The sequence below is a fragment of the Crocodylus porosus genome, unplaced genomic scaffold (genome assembly GCF_001723895.1).
Source record: "Crocodylus porosus isolate Cpor-Errol unplaced genomic scaffold, CroPor_comp1, whole genome shotgun sequence".
NCBI classification, from domain to species: domain Eukaryota; kingdom Metazoa; phylum Chordata; order Crocodylia; family Crocodylidae; genus Crocodylus; species Crocodylus porosus.
This window is the reverse complement of record NW_017728943.1, coordinates 26,393,788-26,413,746: the sequence shown is the minus strand read 5'-3', so window position 1 is coordinate 26,413,746 and position 19,959 is coordinate 26,393,788. Positions and strand designations below refer to the sequence as shown.

The 19,959-nt window shown below is 41.3% G+C and overlaps 1 protein-coding gene across 3 annotated transcripts in view; it reads left to right on the top strand.

Moving 5' to 3' along the window:
* The window catches only part of GPCPD1 (glycerophosphocholine phosphodiesterase 1), a 70,737-nt gene that overhangs the window by 8,408 nt on the left and 42,370 nt on the right, over positions 1–19,959 (top strand). For all 3 annotated transcript variants that reach the window (XM_019549065.1, XM_019549066.1, XM_019549067.1), the window contains exons 2-4: positions 1,301–1,384; positions 10,769–10,865; positions 12,193–12,277. In XM_019549065.1, the coding sequence (XP_019404610.1) occupies positions 1,336–1,384; positions 10,769–10,865; positions 12,193–12,277 (231 nt within the window). In that variant the 5' untranslated portion in view covers positions 1,301–1,335. The remainder of the gene's footprint in view (positions 1–1,300; positions 1,385–10,768; positions 10,866–12,192; positions 12,278–19,959) is intronic.

The following is a 19,959-nucleotide window of genomic DNA, read 5'->3' as shown; positions in this document are numbered from 1 at the left end:
CAAACAGGAAAACCCTGGAGTATCCCAAACATAAGGATATTTTACTCAATCTTGTCCAATCTGGACTTGGTATTTCTTTTTCTCAAAGAAATACTTTAGCCAACAGATACTTCTGCACTCAGTACAGGATAGCTGGCTGAAATTTTACTCCCTGTTATATACAGACTAGATGATCTTTTGTCCCTTTGACCTTAAATTCTATGAATCTTGGACTGCAGTGCTGCCGCTAAGAACTTTACAGTTGGAGTAGAGATGATGATAATCCAGATCTTTTCCTGGTTTTAGTTCTTAACACAGTCATCCCTATAATATGGGGTGATGGACAAATCAATCTTTTCAGTACAGCCTGGTTTTCTTATGTTACTTCTCTTTGACCCCCTGTCTGCCATGTGGGAATTATCTTGTGTCTTGTTTCCCAAGGTACACACCTTTATCAGCTAAAGAACTATATTTTGTCACTGTGGTGCTCCCTCTGCTGTTTTTTTAAACTTATAACAGTCTCTTCAATTATATTCTTGTTAAGGAGTCTGAAGGCAGCTCCAGGCAAGCAGAGCCCTATTTGGGTTGGGTTTTATATAGCCCCATAGATTTGCTTGAGCAGAGAGTCTTACAGATCTAGAGTCTTGAGAGCAAGCTCTTCAAATCCAGGATGTCTTTTGCTCATCTTTTAAAATGCTACACAAGTTTATGATACTGTGGTGAAGAGTGGGTAGGTAATGTTTCAATAATCAGAAATTCTGAGTAAATGTGATTTTATTTTATTCCTCTTAAATAAGACCACTTGGTTATTAAGAACTCAGGTTTTTGTTCCATCCACATTTTTTTTCAGGTAAATAGTGCCTTTTCAAGAGAGCTCTGGTTGTTTTTGCTAGTGTTTGCTATAGAATTATGTTTATTTTAACTGACTTCCTGCTTCACTGTTAAGTTACTCTTGAGTTGCTTTGAAGGTGAGCGTGAAGGATATTTTAGGGAGTTGGATGTTTAACAGTAGTAAGTCATAGGTCACTGCATTTTATTTCATGTCTCCAGTAAAAGAACTCCTGAGTAACCTCAGTGGGACCTTCTTGAATTGTGTAGGTGGCCCTAGTGTCACAATTCTGTCCTTCTTGACTGGACGACGATTTCTGGATCTGGTTAGCTTTTTGGTTGGATGGGTGCTGGAGTGCAACTGAGCTCAACACATTACAGCTCACATGGAACAGCTGAAGCTCTGCCATTAAGAACCAAGAGCAGAAATTTCAGAAGTAGCATATTTTTACTGAACACTAATATACCTTCCCCCTCCCCCCCTCTCTTTCAGGTAACATCAGCCATCCTTAGCCAATACCTGCAAGCATGACTCCTTCCCAAGTTACCTTTGAAGTAAGAGGAACATTAATGCCAGGTACAAAAATTAGATTGTATTGTATGCTTTCTTTTTTGTGTAATAAATGTAGAAGAACACTTATTCATTTAATAAGAAATTTTTCTGTCTTAATTGGGGGTAAAGATGCATAGAGTCTTGATACCTTTGATGGTAAAGTGAGGAAGCTGGAATAATAAAGAGGAACTTCATATAGGAAAACTTTGTATGTTTTTATTTTTTTAAAAGAGGTAGGGGGCTAGAACAGAGATTTCGAGAACGGGTTTTATTTTGTTTTAATATAACTTATATTTGAAAATGGCTGGTGTACCAGAGATTAAAACAAACAAACCAAAAAAGCCTGAAATTAGTTCTGAGCACTAGAACATGTCTATGATAAATATTTCATTTCATTATGATTAGCTTCAATATTGACCCTGGCTATACAGGTGTATGTTTAGATGGTGTTAAAAAGAATTCTGTGCAAGCAAATGCTGACTTGTAACAAGGGGGTTTGATATTTGAACAAATTAGGAACATAGAAATCATGTTAGCACCTAATTCAATAACCCTTTTTGACTTGTATCTGTATCCAGTGCTTCAGAAGACTCTGCTGGTAAACTCTTATTTACTACTGCTCATATAAGAAATTTGTCTTAATGCTATCTGTTAGTGATTACCCTGAAATGTGGGGGTTTATTCTTATAATTTTATTTCCATCTAATGTAACTGTAGCTTTTCAATATTTATATTAGTGAAAATTCTTTTGAATTTTATGAAGCATTTGGCCTTAGTAGACATGTCTAAATTGCAGACTTACCATGATATACAGTGGTATGCTCAAACATACTTACTACCTTTTTAGTTTGGAAGGGTGTGTGTGTGAGAGAGGCTTTGAGGTAGTCATACGATGATAATAGGACCTCGCGGGTTAGATTTCACTGGGTTAATTATACGTGTACAAAGTCATTCTTTTCGTCAGTTTTAAATCTTTTTTCGTGAATGTCTCCTGACCCTTGGGAAGAGGTAATAGGAGCACTTGATTATTATAGTAATTGTTTTTATGATTTAAGCCATCAATTATTTTGTGAACCTCTATCACTTATTTTAATCGTCTTAATGATTAAAGATATTAATCAAAGTGTTTTGAGTTTCTCATGCAGAAATCCATGCTTTTTAAGTCCTTTCTACGTCTACAATAGTACTTTTGAAGTAGGGGATGTGACCTGAATTTGGTATTCAATCAGGACATACCATTGACTTCAATAGAATTAGAGTACTTGGTATCATATACTGAATGTTCTTTAGAGGAACTAAGGCTTCTTTTTGACATCTGTGTAGTGCAAAGAAGCAATTAAATCTGCTTTCTGTACTAACCTCCAGCTTCTGTTCAGAAAGGCTACAGTTGACAATCCAGCAATGTGTGTAGATACTTCAAATTATTCCCTCCAGTGTGCATTATGTTGAATTGCACACTGAATTTCATGCTCCTGTCTTCTATCTGTTCACATCCTGATGTTTCTTTCTCCAGTATTTCACTAATTACTGCTATCTGTAACATAAAACCCAAGGAACAGTAGGAATAGAAGGAAAGTTATTAAAAATTCTAAAGTATTACCACACAAGGAAGGTCTTATTTAAAAACAATATTTTGTACAGTGTTAAAGGGTTTATCTCCAAGTCATGTTTCCATGGACTGCCACCTTGATGGGGTGGAGAGGCTTGTATGTACTGATAACCCGAAGAGCAACAGCAACAGGCATCTTGTACTCTTGGTAGGTCACCCATGCTGGTAAGGTCAAAGATGAGGTACCAGACAAAGAGCAGTCCAACACAATACAAGACCTCAGTGGGTGGAGCAGGCAGATGCAGAAGGAATACTTCTCAATGGCTGTGAAGGTAGATGAAGGCTGCAATGGAAGAGTAACCCCAGTTGTCTAGGACTTCCTTGCCACCAGGTGCAGGTTTCTCCTCTGCCAAAATCCGTGCAGTTGCTGAGGCACAATGGCCTCGTCACTTAAAACAATTCATGCACAGGCTTCTCCCACTGATCCAGCATCTACTACAATAACCAATAAGAATACCATAGCTTCTATAGAGTCCTGCAACAGGGACAGATAGAGTGGTCGCTGGGAGTCCCTAGTCACAGACTGATACGCAGGCTGTGGTTGTATGGTGGTTGCCTCACCCTAGATATGGGACAGAAGGGTAATTCAACAGCTGTGATTGCAACTGAGTAGTCCTTTTTAGGATCCCCTCTGCTCACCCCATGTGGCGTGGGGGCTAAAAAAGGTTCCCTAAACATAGGCTGTCCAACTTTACCTTACCTGACCGGATTGCTGCTTCCAGGGGGATCACTAATTGCCCTCAAACACAAAAATGAATTTTGCATCCTTGAAAGTAAGAATCCTGCTAGACAACCTGAATAGCTATTGTAGCCTGAGAACTATTGTGATAAGACATCAATATCACTGCTCTCAGTGACACCAGACATGCAGACAAGGGCTAACTGAGGGAGGAAGATGATGGTTATACACATTCTTCTGGAAAGGAAAACCTGCAAATGACAGGCGAATATATGACATTGGTTTCACCATTAAGAACCAAATTGTCAGCCAAATGACTGAATTGCCTGTTGGCATTAACAAGCAAGCACCTCATTATTCTCCACCTCCCACTGATCAACAGTTCATTTGCTACCATCATCAGTACATGTGCCCCAACACCCATTGCCAGCCACAATGTAGGGAAGAACAGTTCTGTGCTGACCTTGATGAAATCCTGACCACCATCCTGAAAGAGGATGGGATCATCTTCCTTGGAGACTTCAGCGTGGGAGTTGGCTGGGTCTTTAACATGTGGAGGAGCACCTTTGGGAAGGAAGGAGTGGGCAAGGCCAATTCCAGTAGCATTCTTTTACCCAGTAAATGTGCAGAGCATGACCTTGTCATTACTAACACTATCTTCAAACAATGTGATAAGTACAAAGCAACATGGCAACAACACCACTGCTTGAAACAATGGTACATCCTTGACTGTTATTGTAAAAGCGTGTGATCTTGAAGACTTCCATATCACACGTGTCATGAGAGGAGGTGATAACTGCTCGACCAGTCATGTCCATCAGGGTTGTGTTGAAACATTAAAAAGCAACGCAGATCAGTCCAAAGATGGTACAGCATCAAATGCCTTTAGACCCCTAGCAACTGTGAAGCCCTCCAAACACATCTCGGTAAGAAACTCACCAGTTTTGGATTGACGGTGATAATACTTGTTGAGGAAGATTGGTAAGCTCTAAAAGAGACCATCCATGAGGCTTTCATGGAACTAGCATTATCACCCAGTGCTATCGGGACTGGTTTGATGAAAACAACGTTGAGATCAAAGCTCTTTTCAATCAGAACAGAGAAGCTTTCCGTGATTGGCAAAACCATCCTATGTCCAGTCAAAAGCAGGGAACTTTTTGAGGCTTAAAGCTGAAGCCCAGAGGAAGATTAAAGAAATCAAGAATACAGATGGTAGGAAGAGAAAGTGAAAGAAATCCAACAATTTGTTAACCATTAGGACATACTTGTCATACTTCTTCAGTGCAGTTGAGTCTGCTTACAGACCAGTCTTGCAGACTCACCCTGCTTAGATTTGAAGATCACAGTACAGTCCTCAAAGATGACGAGTCCCTCAAAAAACACTGGAAGAAGCACTACCAAAAGCTCCTGAACTGAGAATTGACAGTGACTGAAATTATCAAATCCATCCACAGCATCCAGTAAGGGAAGCACTTGCCAGTCCACCAGGTGATAAGACATGCAGAACAACAAAGCATCTGACTCTGATGGCATACGAGCTGAGGTCTTCAAAGTTGGTGGGGAAACTATGACCAACAAACTCCACAGACTGTTTCTTAAAATTTGGAACACTAAAGAAATTACTGCTGACCTAAGGAATGCTAATATTGTCACCATTTTAAAAATGGGAGATAAGTCTGAGTGTAGAAACTATGGAGGTATTGCCCTCCTCTCCATTGCTGGGAAGGTCTTAGCTAAAGTTCAGCTGAACCAGCTGCTCCCTCTTGCTGAGGAAATCCTTCCTGAGTCTCAATGTGGCTTCAGATCGTCAAGAGGCATCATGGACATGATTTTTGTGACCTGGTAGAGCCAGGAAAAATGCCAGCACCACCGCTGGGACCCAGAGTCTTTGACTGATAACCGTGAGGCTCTGTGGAAAGATCATATCAAAGTTTGGCTGCCTGGTGAAATTTATCACCATGATAAGACTCCTTCATGATCAGATGAGTGCCTGCATCCTATGCAGTGGCTCCACTATGGAGCCCTTTGCCATTTGAACTGGTGTCAAGCAGGGCTGTTGGATCGTACCAGTTGTTTTTTCATCTTTCAGTCATCAAGATGCTCGTTTGTGACATTGCACATACTGAGGAGCACCTACAAACAGCCCTTAGCTGTTTCTGTAAAATATGCCAATACCTGGGACTGACCCTTAACATTAGAAAAACAACAGTGCTTCACCAGCCTGTTCCAGACCAATTAACTTCCCCGACGAAGATCCTCATTAATGAATAGGAGCTGGAGAATGTTGAGCACCTTGCATACCTCAGCAGCCATCTCTTAAAGCCAACATTGACAAGAAGATCCAGTATAGGATCCAGTGTGCCAGCTGTGCCTTTGGAAAACTGAATCGTCATGTGTTCAATGATCACAACATCAGGACTTGAACAAAGTTCCTGCTCCTGTTATATAAGGTTGTGGTAATCCCGACTCTCCTGTATGGCTGTAAAGCTTGGGTGGCCTACAGGGACCACCTGAAAAGCCTGGAACACCTTCAGCAGTGCTACCTCTGAAAGACCTTGGCATAAAGTGAAAGGATTATTGCACAAATGCCAGTGTCCTTACTGATGCTAACACCACCAGCACAGAAGCAGTGATTATTCAGCATCAGCTGCAGTAGACAAGGCATTGTGTGCGCATGCCTGATGTAAGTTTACCAACAAGTGTTACACTCCCAACTCAGCCAAGGACAAAGGACACGGAGGGGCCAGAGAAAATGCTTCAAAGACACTCTCAAGGCAAACATTAAGAAGTGTAACATTAACATTACAAATTGGGAAAAACTAGCTAGGGACAGGGCTATATAGTGATGCCCTGTGAGAGAAGGTATGTCTTTGAGGAAAACGGTCTTGTGCTGGAGGGAGAAAAACAACAGAAATGGAAGGAAAGGGAACAAGACTGAGAAATCTGCTGTTCAGCCCTCCCTTTAACTACCACCTGTGGCACCAGCCAGAAAGTCTGTGGCTCTAGGATCGGCCTTAACCATCAACAGACTCATCATCTACAACCCTTTACTTGACCCATGGGAGTGATCTTCACCACTGTCAATAACTTAGCCTTTTCTAATGTGGATTTCAAACAAATTTATATTAATGACTTGTATTACTACTGTGAAATAATAAAATTTTGTTTGTAATTTAATTTTCCTGTTAGCAAAGAGGTGAAATGTCTTTTTAAAAGAATCTCTAGGCTCTGGGTTAATGTAAGAGGGTGGGAAGGAAGGGTATTGGGAATTGCTATGCTGTTTCCTCTGCTAAAATGAGGGGAAAATACCCTCTTTAGCTTGAGGGAGCTCATCTCCTTTCCCATTCTGAGCTTGGTGAGTGAGGGTTCACTAGAACATGGAGTGGGAGAAACAGGTACTTGGCTAAGGAGTATCTTGAGCTCTCAACTTCCCTACTTCTGTTGGTGGAAGAGTAGTTGCAGTACCTGATACTGGACAGACAGTTTCACCTATATGTTTTCTTCATGGGAAGTCTATTCTCCTCTTGGGTATGCGTCTTCTGAGGGGAAAGGTGGATACAAGTTCTGGATGAAGTGGATCCACTGGTTTTCAGCAACTTCTTTTCTCCGTTCTAGTCCACTTCAAGTGGTGGTATGGACAGAAATGGGAATGTGAGTGAAGCACAATTCCAAAGACTTCATGTGTGCCTGAATACCTTATTTACTCAAATCTAAGACACAGTTTTTCCCATTCCAGTCAGTGTGGCGGGGAAGGAAGGAGTTCCTCGTCTTAGCTTTTTATACAAAGCAGAGGTGGGGGGAAGGAGAGTGCTGTGGCTCTGACTCTGGCCCTGAGCTTGGATTGGGGAGGATCAGACCTGCAATAGCCTCCTGCCTTTCCCTTTGTTTGACCTATGCAGATTGCCCACCCCCACCCCACTTTTCCTCCCTTCCCTCTTACTGTTAGGCACAGCTCAGATATGGGTTAGGCTGGATTTCCTCCTGAGCATGGAGTGCAAGGAAACTCGGTTCCTGCCCAGCCAATTAGCAGCACTGCCCCTCCATGGCCTGGCAGGGGCTGTGCTTCCATGTGCTGTGCTCGGTGACTCATCAGGGAACAGAGCCTACGCAGTGCCTGACGATGTTCTTGGGAGTGTGGGAAAGAGGCAGAGACTGGGAGTTGGGAGGCTGGGGGGAAGAGGCAAAGACTGTGGGGAGTTAGTATGGAGGGAAGGAGCAGAAACTGTGGGGTGTAGCTGCATAGGGGCAGAGAATGTGGTGAAGCTGGGGGTGGGGGGTGCAGGTGGCAGAGGGGTAGGAAGGCTACAGGGGGAGGAAGTTGGTGGGACAGAGGGCAAAGGGGCTACCTGACCCCATCAGCCACTGTTTTCTGTGCTATAGCAGTTGGGGCAGGGGAGAGCAAATTTTAAGACAACCCTCCAGTAATTACATTCTATACCTGGAAAGCTATAACACATTTATAAATTATCCCTATATAGAATCTAATTATGGGGGAGTCGTCATAAATTCAAGTAAATATGGTAATTGAATTATGTTGGTTGTCAATCTGATGCCTGAAAATATGATTCGCTTCTAGTTGTTTTTTTTCCTCATGTATATAAGCACTTGGGTATTACTGTGAACGGACATAACAAAATAAGAACTGGAGAAAGACAGCGCTCTCGTTCCTGTTTCATGCAGTCACAACAGTCTGACAAAACAGTTTGATGTGGAGATCTATGAATTCAGCCACCAAAATTAAAATGGGACTGGAGAGAACCTCCTGGGGTAGCATGTCCATCCTCTTCCTATTACAGTTTGGTAATTTCTTCTCACATTTTGACCAGCTTTAACCATTGGCTTTGTCACTGATTGTGCCAGCCTGTACGCTAGAAATCTTGCTCTCTAGTAGCATATTCCAAAAACAATCATGTTACATTTTCTTTTAAGTTGTTTTTCCTACAGCTTAAAATACATAGAAGATATGAGAGAGTGAACCAGTTGTAAATCCACCCTAGAACTGTTCCTAAGGCTTTAGAAAGAGGGGAGGTACTATCACATATTGGTATTGTGTAATATCTCCATTACTAATCTGAAGGATGGGATTGAGTGTACACTTAACAAATAGCAGCTAACACCAAGTTGTATGGAGTGTGCACTTAACAGATAGCTGATAACACCAGACACTAGAGGGTAGGGCTAGGATTCAAAACAATCTGGATAAACTGGAGAACTGGTCCAGAATCAATTGGATGAAATTCTACAAGGACAAGTGCAAAGTCCTGCATTTAGGATGGAATAATTGCATGCCCAAATACAGACTGAGGAATAATTGGCTAGGCTCCAGTACTGTAGAGATGAACCAGGGAGTTGCAATGGACCAGGAACAAGAGTATGAGCTAACAGTGCGCTCCAGTTTATTTAAAAAAAAAAAAAGCATACTGGTTTGCTTCCCCAACAGAGGAAATTTAAGTCGAAGATTCTCACTAGAGAGGTAGTGGAATCTCCATGCTTGTAAATTTTCAAGAGCAGGTTATGGTAACCTTAGAATGATGCTGTATCTATGATGGTCCAGGAATTAGGCAAGAGGCAAGGATTTTGGGGGGTGATATCTTTTAACTAACCAGCTGTATTTTTGGTATAAAGTTAGTAAATTTTCAAATAAGAGCCATTCTTCTTCAGGTTGCTTTAAGAGCAGACTTGGACAGTTGACTGGGATGGTTTAGTCAGAGATGATCCTGTCTTGACTGAAGAGCTTCCCCAGATGACCTCATGAGGTCCTTTTTAGCTGTGCTTTTCTATAATTCCATCTGTAGAAAAACTCATTTGAGTTCATCATGAAAAGCTAATTAATCCTCAGTTAAATTGGTCTATATGAAAAGCCCAGAAAAATCCTGCAAATACAGGAAGCTGTACTGAGCAAAGTAATATCAGTTCAGGTATATTATGTATGTGCATTTCTCGTACGCCTTTTATCTGAGATTCTTCTAGCATTTTAGAAACACTAAGTAAACTTTATAGCAACCTTGAGAAATAGGTTAGACATCATTATCGCTGTCTTTTAAATATAGCCCTGGCAAACTGTATCTTTCTGAGTGATAAGTATTTAATTTACCGATTTCTACCAGGTTTAGGAAATAAAGAAACCAGGAAGAGTATAAAATTCATGCAAACAGTAAATTCAAGAGGCAGGATTTGACTGTCCAGTTTTAGAATTAGAATGCAGGTTTTATCTAATAGTACTGTGGAAAAAAGCTGTGGTGTCTTTTTAATGTGTACATTTGACAGATAAGTACTTTCCAGCTTCTCAGTGCATTGGGTCTCGCGTTTAAATACTCTAATACAGTGTTAGGCAACCATTGCCTGCTGCAGGCCAGAATGATTCACCTGGGTTCAGAGGCAGATAGGTGACACAAACAGAGACTATTTTAAAACACAAAGATTAGTTGTTACTTATTGGTAGGTATTTTTAAGGAAATCTGGGACGCTGCCCCCCTTACTATCCCAGCAGTGCCCAGCCCAGCCTGCCCCCCACCTCCAGGCACCACTCAGGAGGGTGACAAAAGGCACCAAAATACAAGTTTGCCCAGGGCACTGCATGCATGCACACGTGAGTAGTCTGCGTTCACAGCAACTCTCCCTCCATCCCAGGCAGGAGGAGCAGTGTCCAGCTCAGTCTACCATCCTGCTTTCAGCTGCTGCTCAGGAGGAACCAGGCTGGGCAGAGCAGGAAGGGTAGTGCCAAACCGGGACTTCTGTTTCCATTTTCACCAATTGACCGGGATGGCGTACAGAATCTGGGACTGTCCCAGCCAAACTGAGACATATGGTTATCCTACTTACTGGGCATAAAGTCTGCTTAAGAAAATGTAAACTATTTCAAATGAGTGTTAAGAAGACTGACCTGGCATTAAGAACATTGCCCTGAAAATCTACCTGTCCTCTTTCCAGATGTGTTTGAACAGCATTGTTGCTGGAGGATTTGGCATGGTAATCTTGTGGTAAAATGTTTGAAACTGAATCAGTGAGTGCTGAATGCGTAGATTTATTTATCTTGAAAATTACGGTTTTAAATTCTTTGAAGTACTGTCTATAGTTTCTAATGAAAGATGAGCCTTAGTAACGATGATTCTGTTTTTAGGAGAAGTTATAGCAGTATGTGGGAGCTGCAACTCTTTGGGCAACTGGAATCCTCAGCTTGCAGTAATTCTTCATCCAGATGTTTATGCTGACGGGTGGTAAGTTTTTAAGGCTACTGAGCTAACGCTCATTCTGACCCCGGACTCAAACTCTAAAAACTACATACACTATTTATAAAATTCTCTAGAATTTTGATCTAAGTTGCCTAAATGTTTGCCCAACATTTTTAAACATAAGATGTCTGCTGAAGTAATTAGAATATGGTGGAGATGTAACTAAAGTAATGCATGTCCTTTCTTAGTTTTGAATGATGCCATCAGCTAAAATAAGGCAATGGCATTTCTCAGGATAATATTTGCCAAAACTTATTTTATAATAGTGCTGTTAAGGTCATTGACACTGAAACATAGTTAATGAATATTGTATTATAAAATCTTTTGGGTACTTACATTTTCCTTCTGAATCTGTACAATACTGCATTGTTAAGGTTTGTTATAAAATCTCCATTCACAGTTAATTTGATTCATTAGCATAATTTACTTAGTTTGTAAATAAAATAGTGGAACAGTTAGGATATTTCTTCAATAATACTCTGCCAGTGAAATGCAGAGGGTCAGGGCTTATGGGATCTTTTTGTAACTCTGACATTGATTTCTGTGTGAACTTGGGACAAGTCATTTAACCTTTTTTGTCTCGTTTCCCATTTGTTAAAAGGGTCTGAGAATTCTTGCATTTTGTAAAGCTCGTGAGATATACAGATGAAAAATGAAGTATAAATGCTAAGTGTACTTTATCCATGGTTGCCTAAGCTGATTAAGACAGCTTTTTTGTATAACTACACTAAGGCTTATTTTCATATCTATGGAGAAATGCATGCATGTCTGATTGATTGCAGTTAAACTTCAGACTTGCTTTTTTTATGTAAAGGCTGATAGTGCTGCATGCAGGGTTAGAGCAGCATTCTCAATGTCATATCTTTTTGAATGGCTCAGCGCAGCATTGATAGTGAATGGCTGTAGCAGTAACAAGTTTGCCATACCTTAGTTTTGATATTGCAAAGTTTCTTTTATATCGCAAACCATTTTAAAATATCTTTACATAAACTCACATATTCTCTACAAGATGCAAGAGTGCTGGTGTATTTGCATATCTGTATTTGCTTTCCATTCTGTCCAAGATGACTTAACTATATCCAACACTTTAAAAAAATTGACAAAAGAAAATGGCTTTGGTAAGACCTATCATTTTCAAATAAATGTGTTTTTGCTTGCTTTCCTAAAACTTTGCTGTCTTAAGTGTAGCAACTTTTTCAAGTTTTTTTTAGGCATACATTAAGCTGAAATCTAGATTTGGATCTATTAAAAAAAAAAAAAAAAAATTCAGAAAAATGAATGTAATAAAATATTTTAAACTGTTCTTCCACAGCATATTATGGAAAGCTACAGCAGAACTTACTAGAGGAGATGCTATTCAGTATCGCTATTTTAAAGGGTGCTTCTTAGAGCCCAAGGTATGTATGATATATTTTTTTAAGTTAGATAGCCTTTAACAATGTTTTTCAATTTAACTTGTAAGGAATATATTTTTACTCCAGTTAAAAATGTTAGGTTTGTACTATGTGAAAATTTAATTTTGGGGGGGGAACCACGCGCAAAATTATCCTTGAAGTCTGTGACATACTGCTGTTACATCTGAAGTGTATTTAGTATAGACCATTCTATTCCCTCTTTCAGAATTACTGTTTTTTATCCTTTCAGTAACATTAAAATACATGAGGATAGTGTAGAGCTTAAATAACTTATTAAATCCTTTATTACTTACAGTCTGGAAAGATAAAAATGATTTAGTTACTTAACACATACTTTAAAAAGGACAAGAGTATTTCAGTATATTACTGTAAATTTAATAAACATGCTGAAATTCTGCTTATCCCATTCGTTGTTTTTATAGTAAGAATGTTTTATCCAAAAAATCAAATATTAACTGCCTTTTGGCTTGTGCAGTTAATGAACATTTACCACTTCCAGTTGTACTGTCATGGAGAGCTTTTTATAAAGGTGTTTGCATAAATTAAAAAGGCATATAGTTTTTGGTTTGATTCATGTTGAACCTGCTGGTGAAGGTTTAGAAGGCAGAAAGCCCATCTCCATATTGGTAGAAACTGTGCTGAGCTTCAAAAGAAGCTGTCTTTGGATTAGGAACGAGAGGGTTCCAAATAACGCATATGAACATAAAATCATGGCAGGAGCAGGAGCTAGGTCCTTCTTTAGTTGTTTCCTAGCAGCCCCTAACACTGAAGAGAAATGACTCGGATCCATCTAGTTATCTCTTTGCACTTGCTAATTCTACCAATATACAGTAACTAAATTTAGGGGTGTGTGAAGCGGGTTGTATTTGATTCAGATTTGGCCTGAACTGGGGACAGTGATTTGATTTGTTGATTCAAATCACTGTCGCTGCTTCAGTTCGGCTTAATCCGAATCTGAAGTTGCTTGGTGGTGAACCTGGAGGTGGACTGAAAATACTTCCACTCTATTTCCAGATCTGCCACCGAGCGCTCAAGGGGGCCCCCTGTGGGCCCCCCCAAGCTCAGTGATCAGCCGTGGGGGGACCCAGGGTGTCCCCCCTGTCCCCCCTCCGACCCAGGAGGCACCAGTTGCTGAGCCGGGGGGGGGCCCCGCATGCTTCCTGACAGACCCAGAAATGGACCAGAACTGCTTCTGGTCCGCTTCCAAGTTTGCTGCCAAGCGCACTGGGGACCTCCTGCACTCCTGTGGGTCACTCCATCCACTCCACCGTTGCAGCAGTCATGAGCCACCTGGTACCTTGAGGTCTGTAGAAAAAACATTTAAAGCTGTCTATATCCGAATCGCCAAATCTCCCTGAATTGATTTGGAGGGTTTTGATTCGATTTGGAGAGATTAAAGCACCTCCTGATTTGATACAGATTCGGGGATTCGGCCACTGAATTAGGCCAAATTTCCGCCGAATCAAACTAGGGACCCAAGCTTCGCACAGCCCTAGTAACTGTTCATCCTGGGCCCAGTTCTTCAGTCTTTACATTTATGAGTTCAGTGGTAATAAAAATATGTAGAAGGAACACAGATCCAGGCATCTTTTGTATCTCTCAAATGCTCCAAATCACTGTCAGGGTTAAATAGGCTGAAAAAATTCAGTGGTCTTGGCATTTTGGGAGGGATTAGAAGATATATGAGGAGAAATCCTTCAGTAAAATGAGCCCAGTTTACATCTACTGTGAAAGATACTGCATGTGTTATTTTTAGGTTACAGCATGTGAAATCAGGCTAACTTAAACATGGTTAAAATGTTATTCTGGGGAGTAAGAGAGGAGGGACAATGATAAAAAATATCATTATGAAACTTCTGTCAAAGTAGGTTTATTTAAGGCCTAACAAATCTGGTATTGAATAGTTAAAATGCCCTAATACTTAGAATGTAAGCAACATCAAACTAGAAAAGCACACTTAGCATAAAAACAAACTACCAAGGAATTGTTGATAGTCAAACACGTTTTCCCTTGTAATATTTGTAAAACTTCACAGTATGTATTGGTGAGTGTGTTTCTTTGAGTAGGTGCTCTGTATCGTGCACGCTCTTTGTACCGTGTGATGCAGAGGCTGCCAAGGTAAGTATAAATTTTATGGAATACCAGAGTAAATAGTTTTTGTAAATAAAAACTCAGGTGAAGTCGGCTCCAGACAGCAAACTCTATAAAATGCACCTAATTAAATGTATGATTTAGGAATTTCTGTATCATACATTTCTTTTTTTTCTAGTTAGAAATGTTTTTCTAGTGTCATTTCTAGTTGAATTGCTCATGGATGCAATAAAGTTGAGGGGCCCCGTACAGAACAAAAAATAAGACACACCACAAATGAGGGAGGTATATAGATCATTCAGCAGCTTAGTATTCTCTATTTTAATAGAACTGTCATTTAACATTCAAATTCAAAACAGCATTTGTAATCATTGGAATTTCACTTAAGATTTCCTGCTGCTTTACTTCATACTCTTAGTTAATTTCTGCATTAGAGAGGCTTGTGATCTCTACAGCTGCATTAATTTAAAATAGTAAATGTCTGAAAAATTCTTCACTTGTGATTAAAAGCACATAGGTAATTATTTTAATGCTATACACCAGTCTTTCATCTTCTAAATAAAATAAGGCGTTAGGCTGGGTTTTTTCCATAGCATGCTTAGTCATTTTATACTGTTATGCTGTAATACTTGAGCTTTATATTTATGAATATACATTAAACAGTGCTAAGAACTGATCCAACTTAAAGTGGTTCATGGTTATCAGTCACTTCCATAAACATACTTTTCTCCATTTTCTTAAATCAGCAAATCATACTGAGGTTTGTGTGTAAGATGACTCACCTAGAGCTCTGAGACATAAAAGCATAGAGAACTGACATTTTTTTTACCTGGGTGGATGAGAAAAACATATTGCAGAAAAAGATGATAATAACAAACATCCAAAGTTAGGAAATGTTGAAAAATCTTTTCCCTAATTTGTAAATTTTTGATTTGTGCATTATCTTTTACTTAGCTGAAATATTATACAATGTCAAGTTAAGAGATGTTTACATTGAAGCATTTCTAAAATACCAATAAGAACAACCCCAAGGAAGTTATTTTGCATTTTATTACCACTGGTTTCCCTTCATAAAATAGAAATGACCATTCATCTGCTTGACAGTTTTCTGTGCCAAAAAAATAAAAATTCATGCATGTCCATATCATGGAAAAGAGCTTGAATTAATTCCAAGCACATTAAAGTTATTTCAAGAAGCATCTTTGTGCATTTTTTTCTCAATACAGTAAATACACATTTTTGTTAAGGCGGTGCATTTACTCACTTTCTACTTTTGTACTAGCTTGGCTTTTATCTTGGAAGCCTGCAATATGTTTCTGAAATTTTCCTCTATTAAGATTCATTTTGCTGCAAGGTTCTTCCCGTTTTTGTTTTATGTAATAGGTGTTTTCAGTTTGATACTTTAAAAAAAAAATCCATTTTAGAACATTGTTATGCATGTGTAAGTTCTATATATACACATTCTATACTGTTATATTAATTTAATGAAGTACTTTTAAATAGCTCACTGTTGTAAAGATATATTTTATTTATTCTATAAATTTGTGGCCTTTTTCTGTGCAGTTAATACACATGCACATATAGGCCCACATCTTTCTAAGACACATGCAGGGATTAATCTGTGAGAAGATGTAGTCGAGTTTTGAAAACTTACATATGCCCCCCCCATTCTTTTTTTTTTTTTTTTTTTTTTTTTTTTTAATTGTTAGAAATACCATTTGATACATTACTGGTCATAAAGTTTTAAATGAGATTTGCATTTATCTTTGGAAATTAAAGAAGTCCATAAATCTAATGATATGTAATGCACTCAGAAGATTAATCTTAAATTCAGACTTTATAGTTACTGGCAGGACACTGACAGAATTGTTAGATGGTATCCAATAGCAGACAGAAACAATGCTTTAGCTTTTGCTAAATTACTAGCAGTAAGGGAAATCTCTACTGTGTCTGTGCTAAGGCAGTGTGTTTGTTAAATCATTGCCTGGAACACAAACAGTAAGCAAAAGCTTTAGTAGCCTAATATTGTATTTACTTGGATAGAAGATGATCCTGATTTTAAGATGACCCCCCAATAATTAGAGTCTATTTATGGAAAATTTATAAATTTGTTGTTGTTTTCCAGGTATAGAATCTAACTATTGGAGGTTTGCCTTGAATTTGTCTCTTTTTCACTGCTACAGCAGGAAAAATAAATTTGGGGGGTCCTCGTATTCAAGTGAATGCAGTAATTTGGGTTAGGTGGATTAAATATGTGGTTTTTATGCCCACAGTCTAGCTTCAGAAAAAAGTCAGCTGACATGCTTGTGTATTGTCTACTACTGTAGTACAAAAATCAAGATCAATGGAGTGAGAAGTGCAGCCCTCGAAATTGTAGGCCAGTCTTCCAAAGCATTCAGCTACTTCATGTTTAGGTAGATCAACGTTCTTGGAAATATGCAGTAAAGCTTAAGTTACTCTAAGAAATGCACTTGGGTCAGGGATCTTTTTGGGCCTGCTGATGTTCTTAGTGTCTGTTATCTGTGATGTTGTCTTGGATCAGGACTTTCAAAAATGGTTTACTGCAGTTTTAGTTGTCTGTGTAACTGAGGAACTATATTTATAAACTCCCAAGATACTCCTTCCAGCTGTTCTAATGAGAAATGTGGCACTGTTATTATTTGCTGTGGAAGCTTAACTACTTTTTATTGTTTTGAAACCTTAAGTTAGTTTCTGGTTGCTTCAGTTTGTATCTACTTGAGGCATTATTAAAAAGCTCTATATTTTTAATGTCTCCACAAGTGGGTAACACCATTTGGTTAAAGAAAACCCTTTAGATGCTCAGCTTGTTATATTAGGTCCAGTTTCATTCAATTTTGGTCCTTGCAAAGCAATTGGTTTAGATACTCTGCATCTGGAAAGGAATAAACTGTTGCAGAGGTTGCTAGTTTACTTGGTGGGAGCAGGTATAGGCATCTGCCCTCTTCTGGCTGCCAAAGAGTTCAGATGTGAGAATCCAAATTGTTTTGCAGCCTGTAGTGTGGCTCTGCTTTAAGAAGACAGGGAAGAAACTTGACTTGACTGTTATTTTCAGTTTACTCTTTGTACAGTGCTATTTTTCCTTTCGCTTTCTTTTTCTTTGGAAAACATTGTCAAAAGATTAATAGTGCCATACTGCTTCTTTTGTAAATGCATCTGTTTTACCTTTAAAGAAGTTAATGCATATTTATCCAGGAGTAGTGTTTTACAAGTGGGGTACATACAGCTTTGAGGTCAGTGTGAATTTTGAATTGCTTTCAGCCATGCTAAAGAGATCACTAGGTTTATTGAACATGTGGTGATCTTTCAGTATTTGTTTTTTGCATTAGCTAGTCCAAAACCTAAATAGGTAATATATCCCTGACAACTTCAAGAAAGCCTAGTTGCTGCTAAATTGGTTAACTGTGCCATGAAGATTTTAAAATCTTCAGATATGTAATTCATAGAATCATAGAAAGTTATGGTTGAAAGGGACCTCAGGAAGTCATCTAGTCCAACCCTCTGCTCAAAGCAGGACCATTCCCACCTAGAACATTTCAGTCAAAGTTTTGTCTGCTGTGTTTTGAAAAATCCCAAGGATGGAGTTTCCATCACCTCTGTGGGTAACCTGTTCCAGTGCTTTACTACCCTCCTAGTGAGAAAGTTCTTCCTAATGTAACCTAAACTTCCCTTGCTACAACTTGAGACCGTTGCTTCTTGTTCTGCCACTACTGAGAACAGTCTAGTTCAGGTGGGCAAGATGCAGCCCACGGGCTGGATGCAGCCCTTGAGGCCATTCTATCCGGCCCACGGGGCCCTTAAAAAATTTAGAAAATTAATATTTATCTGCCCTTGGTTCCTGTCAAAAATGACTGGAACCAAGAGCAGTAGGACCCAGGGGAAGCCTGGCGGGCTCCCACAACAGCAGGGCCTGCCTGGCCCCACCCTCCCAGCCGGAAGCCCCAGCACATGGCTGCCCCAGCAGCGCCAGAACCTCGGATAAGGTGGAAGTGGGGGGAGGGAAGGGCAGGGGAGGACCCTGGACAAGGAAGGAGCCCGGGGAAAAGTGGCCCAGGGCAGGCAGTGGGAAAGCAGCCCCTCACCTGTCCTGTGGCTGGTGCCCCACGCTGCAGCCGCTCACAGCCCACATGAGGCTGCCTGTGCCTGCTCTGGACAGCTCCATGGGTTGTGAGCGGCTGCAAGAGGGAGCACCAGCCACGGGGTGGGGGAGGGGCTGCTTTTACCTGTGCTCAGCTTTTCATAAATTTCATAGACTTCAGGGCTGGAAGGGACCTCAGAAGATTGAGTCCAGCCCCCTGCCCCAGGGGCAGGAAGTCAGCTGGGGTCATAGGATCCCAGCAACATAAACATCCAAATTTCTCTTGAAGGTGTTCAAAGTAGGTGCTTGAACCACCTCTGGTGGCAGTCTATTCCAGACTTCTTGGGCTCGGACTGTAAAGAAATTCTTCCTTATGTCCCGCCTGAAATGGTCCCGAAGGAGTTTATTTTCCCAGGTTCCTTCCCAGTGCAGAGGAAAGCGGCTCCTCCCCTGCCCTGTGGCCAGCACCCCATGCTGCAGCCACTCACAGAGAAGGCACAGGCAGCCCCAGGTGGGCTGCAGCATGGGGCACTGGGCTTGGGGTGGGTGAGGGGCCGCTTTCCCCGCAGCTCTGAATCAACCTTGTAACCCAGCCCCACTGCCAGCCGAGGCACCGTATTGGCTCCGGCCCTGCCCATCAGGGCTGCGCATGGTGACAGCAGCTGCAGCCCCCCCACTTGCTGCACCGGGCAGTGTTTGCCACTGTTGCCTCTGGGTTGCCCAGCACACAAGCTCCAGGTGGGGAGCAGCAGCCAACACTGCCCAGTGCAGCAAGCAGCGGTGGGCCACAGCTGCGGCCCCCAACGGGCGAGTCTGGAGCTGGCTTGGAGCCCAGGCTGGCAGTGGGGCCAGGTTATAAGCTGGTGCTGAACGCAGGGGAAAAGTGGCCCCTCGCTCACCCCAAGGCCAGCGCCCTGCTCTGTAGCCGCTTGCAGCCCACATGGGGCTGCCTGTACTGGCCATGGGGTGGGTGAGGGGCTGCTTTTCCCTGTGCTCAGCACCAACTTCTTCCCTGCCGGCGCACAGGGGGTTGGGGGGTGTGCGCTGCCCCCAGCCTGTACCATGGAGCTGGGGGGGTACTGGGTGCGAGTGGGCACGGGAATCAGAGGGAACGTGGGGTCCGCACTGGTGTCCCAGGGCCAGGGCTGGGTGGCAGGAGTACAGGGGTCCCAGCCAGCAGGGGCTCTGTGGAGCTGGGGCAGCTCCCCGCTCTCCCTGCTGCTGCAGTCCAGCCCGGCTCCCCAGACCCCTGTCAGCCTGTGCCCTACTGTGGTCCCCACCGGTGCTGGCCCTGGGACATTGGTCCCAAGACATTGGGACATTGGTCCCAAGATGGTGACCTAGGGGGTGGGTCATCTGTCAAGGGGCAGGGCTACCCATGCAGCCCTCAACAGCCTGCCACAACTGGGTAAGCGGCTCTCTGCCTGAAATAATTGCCTGCCCCAGTCTAGCTGCATCCTCTTTCAAACCCCCCCAC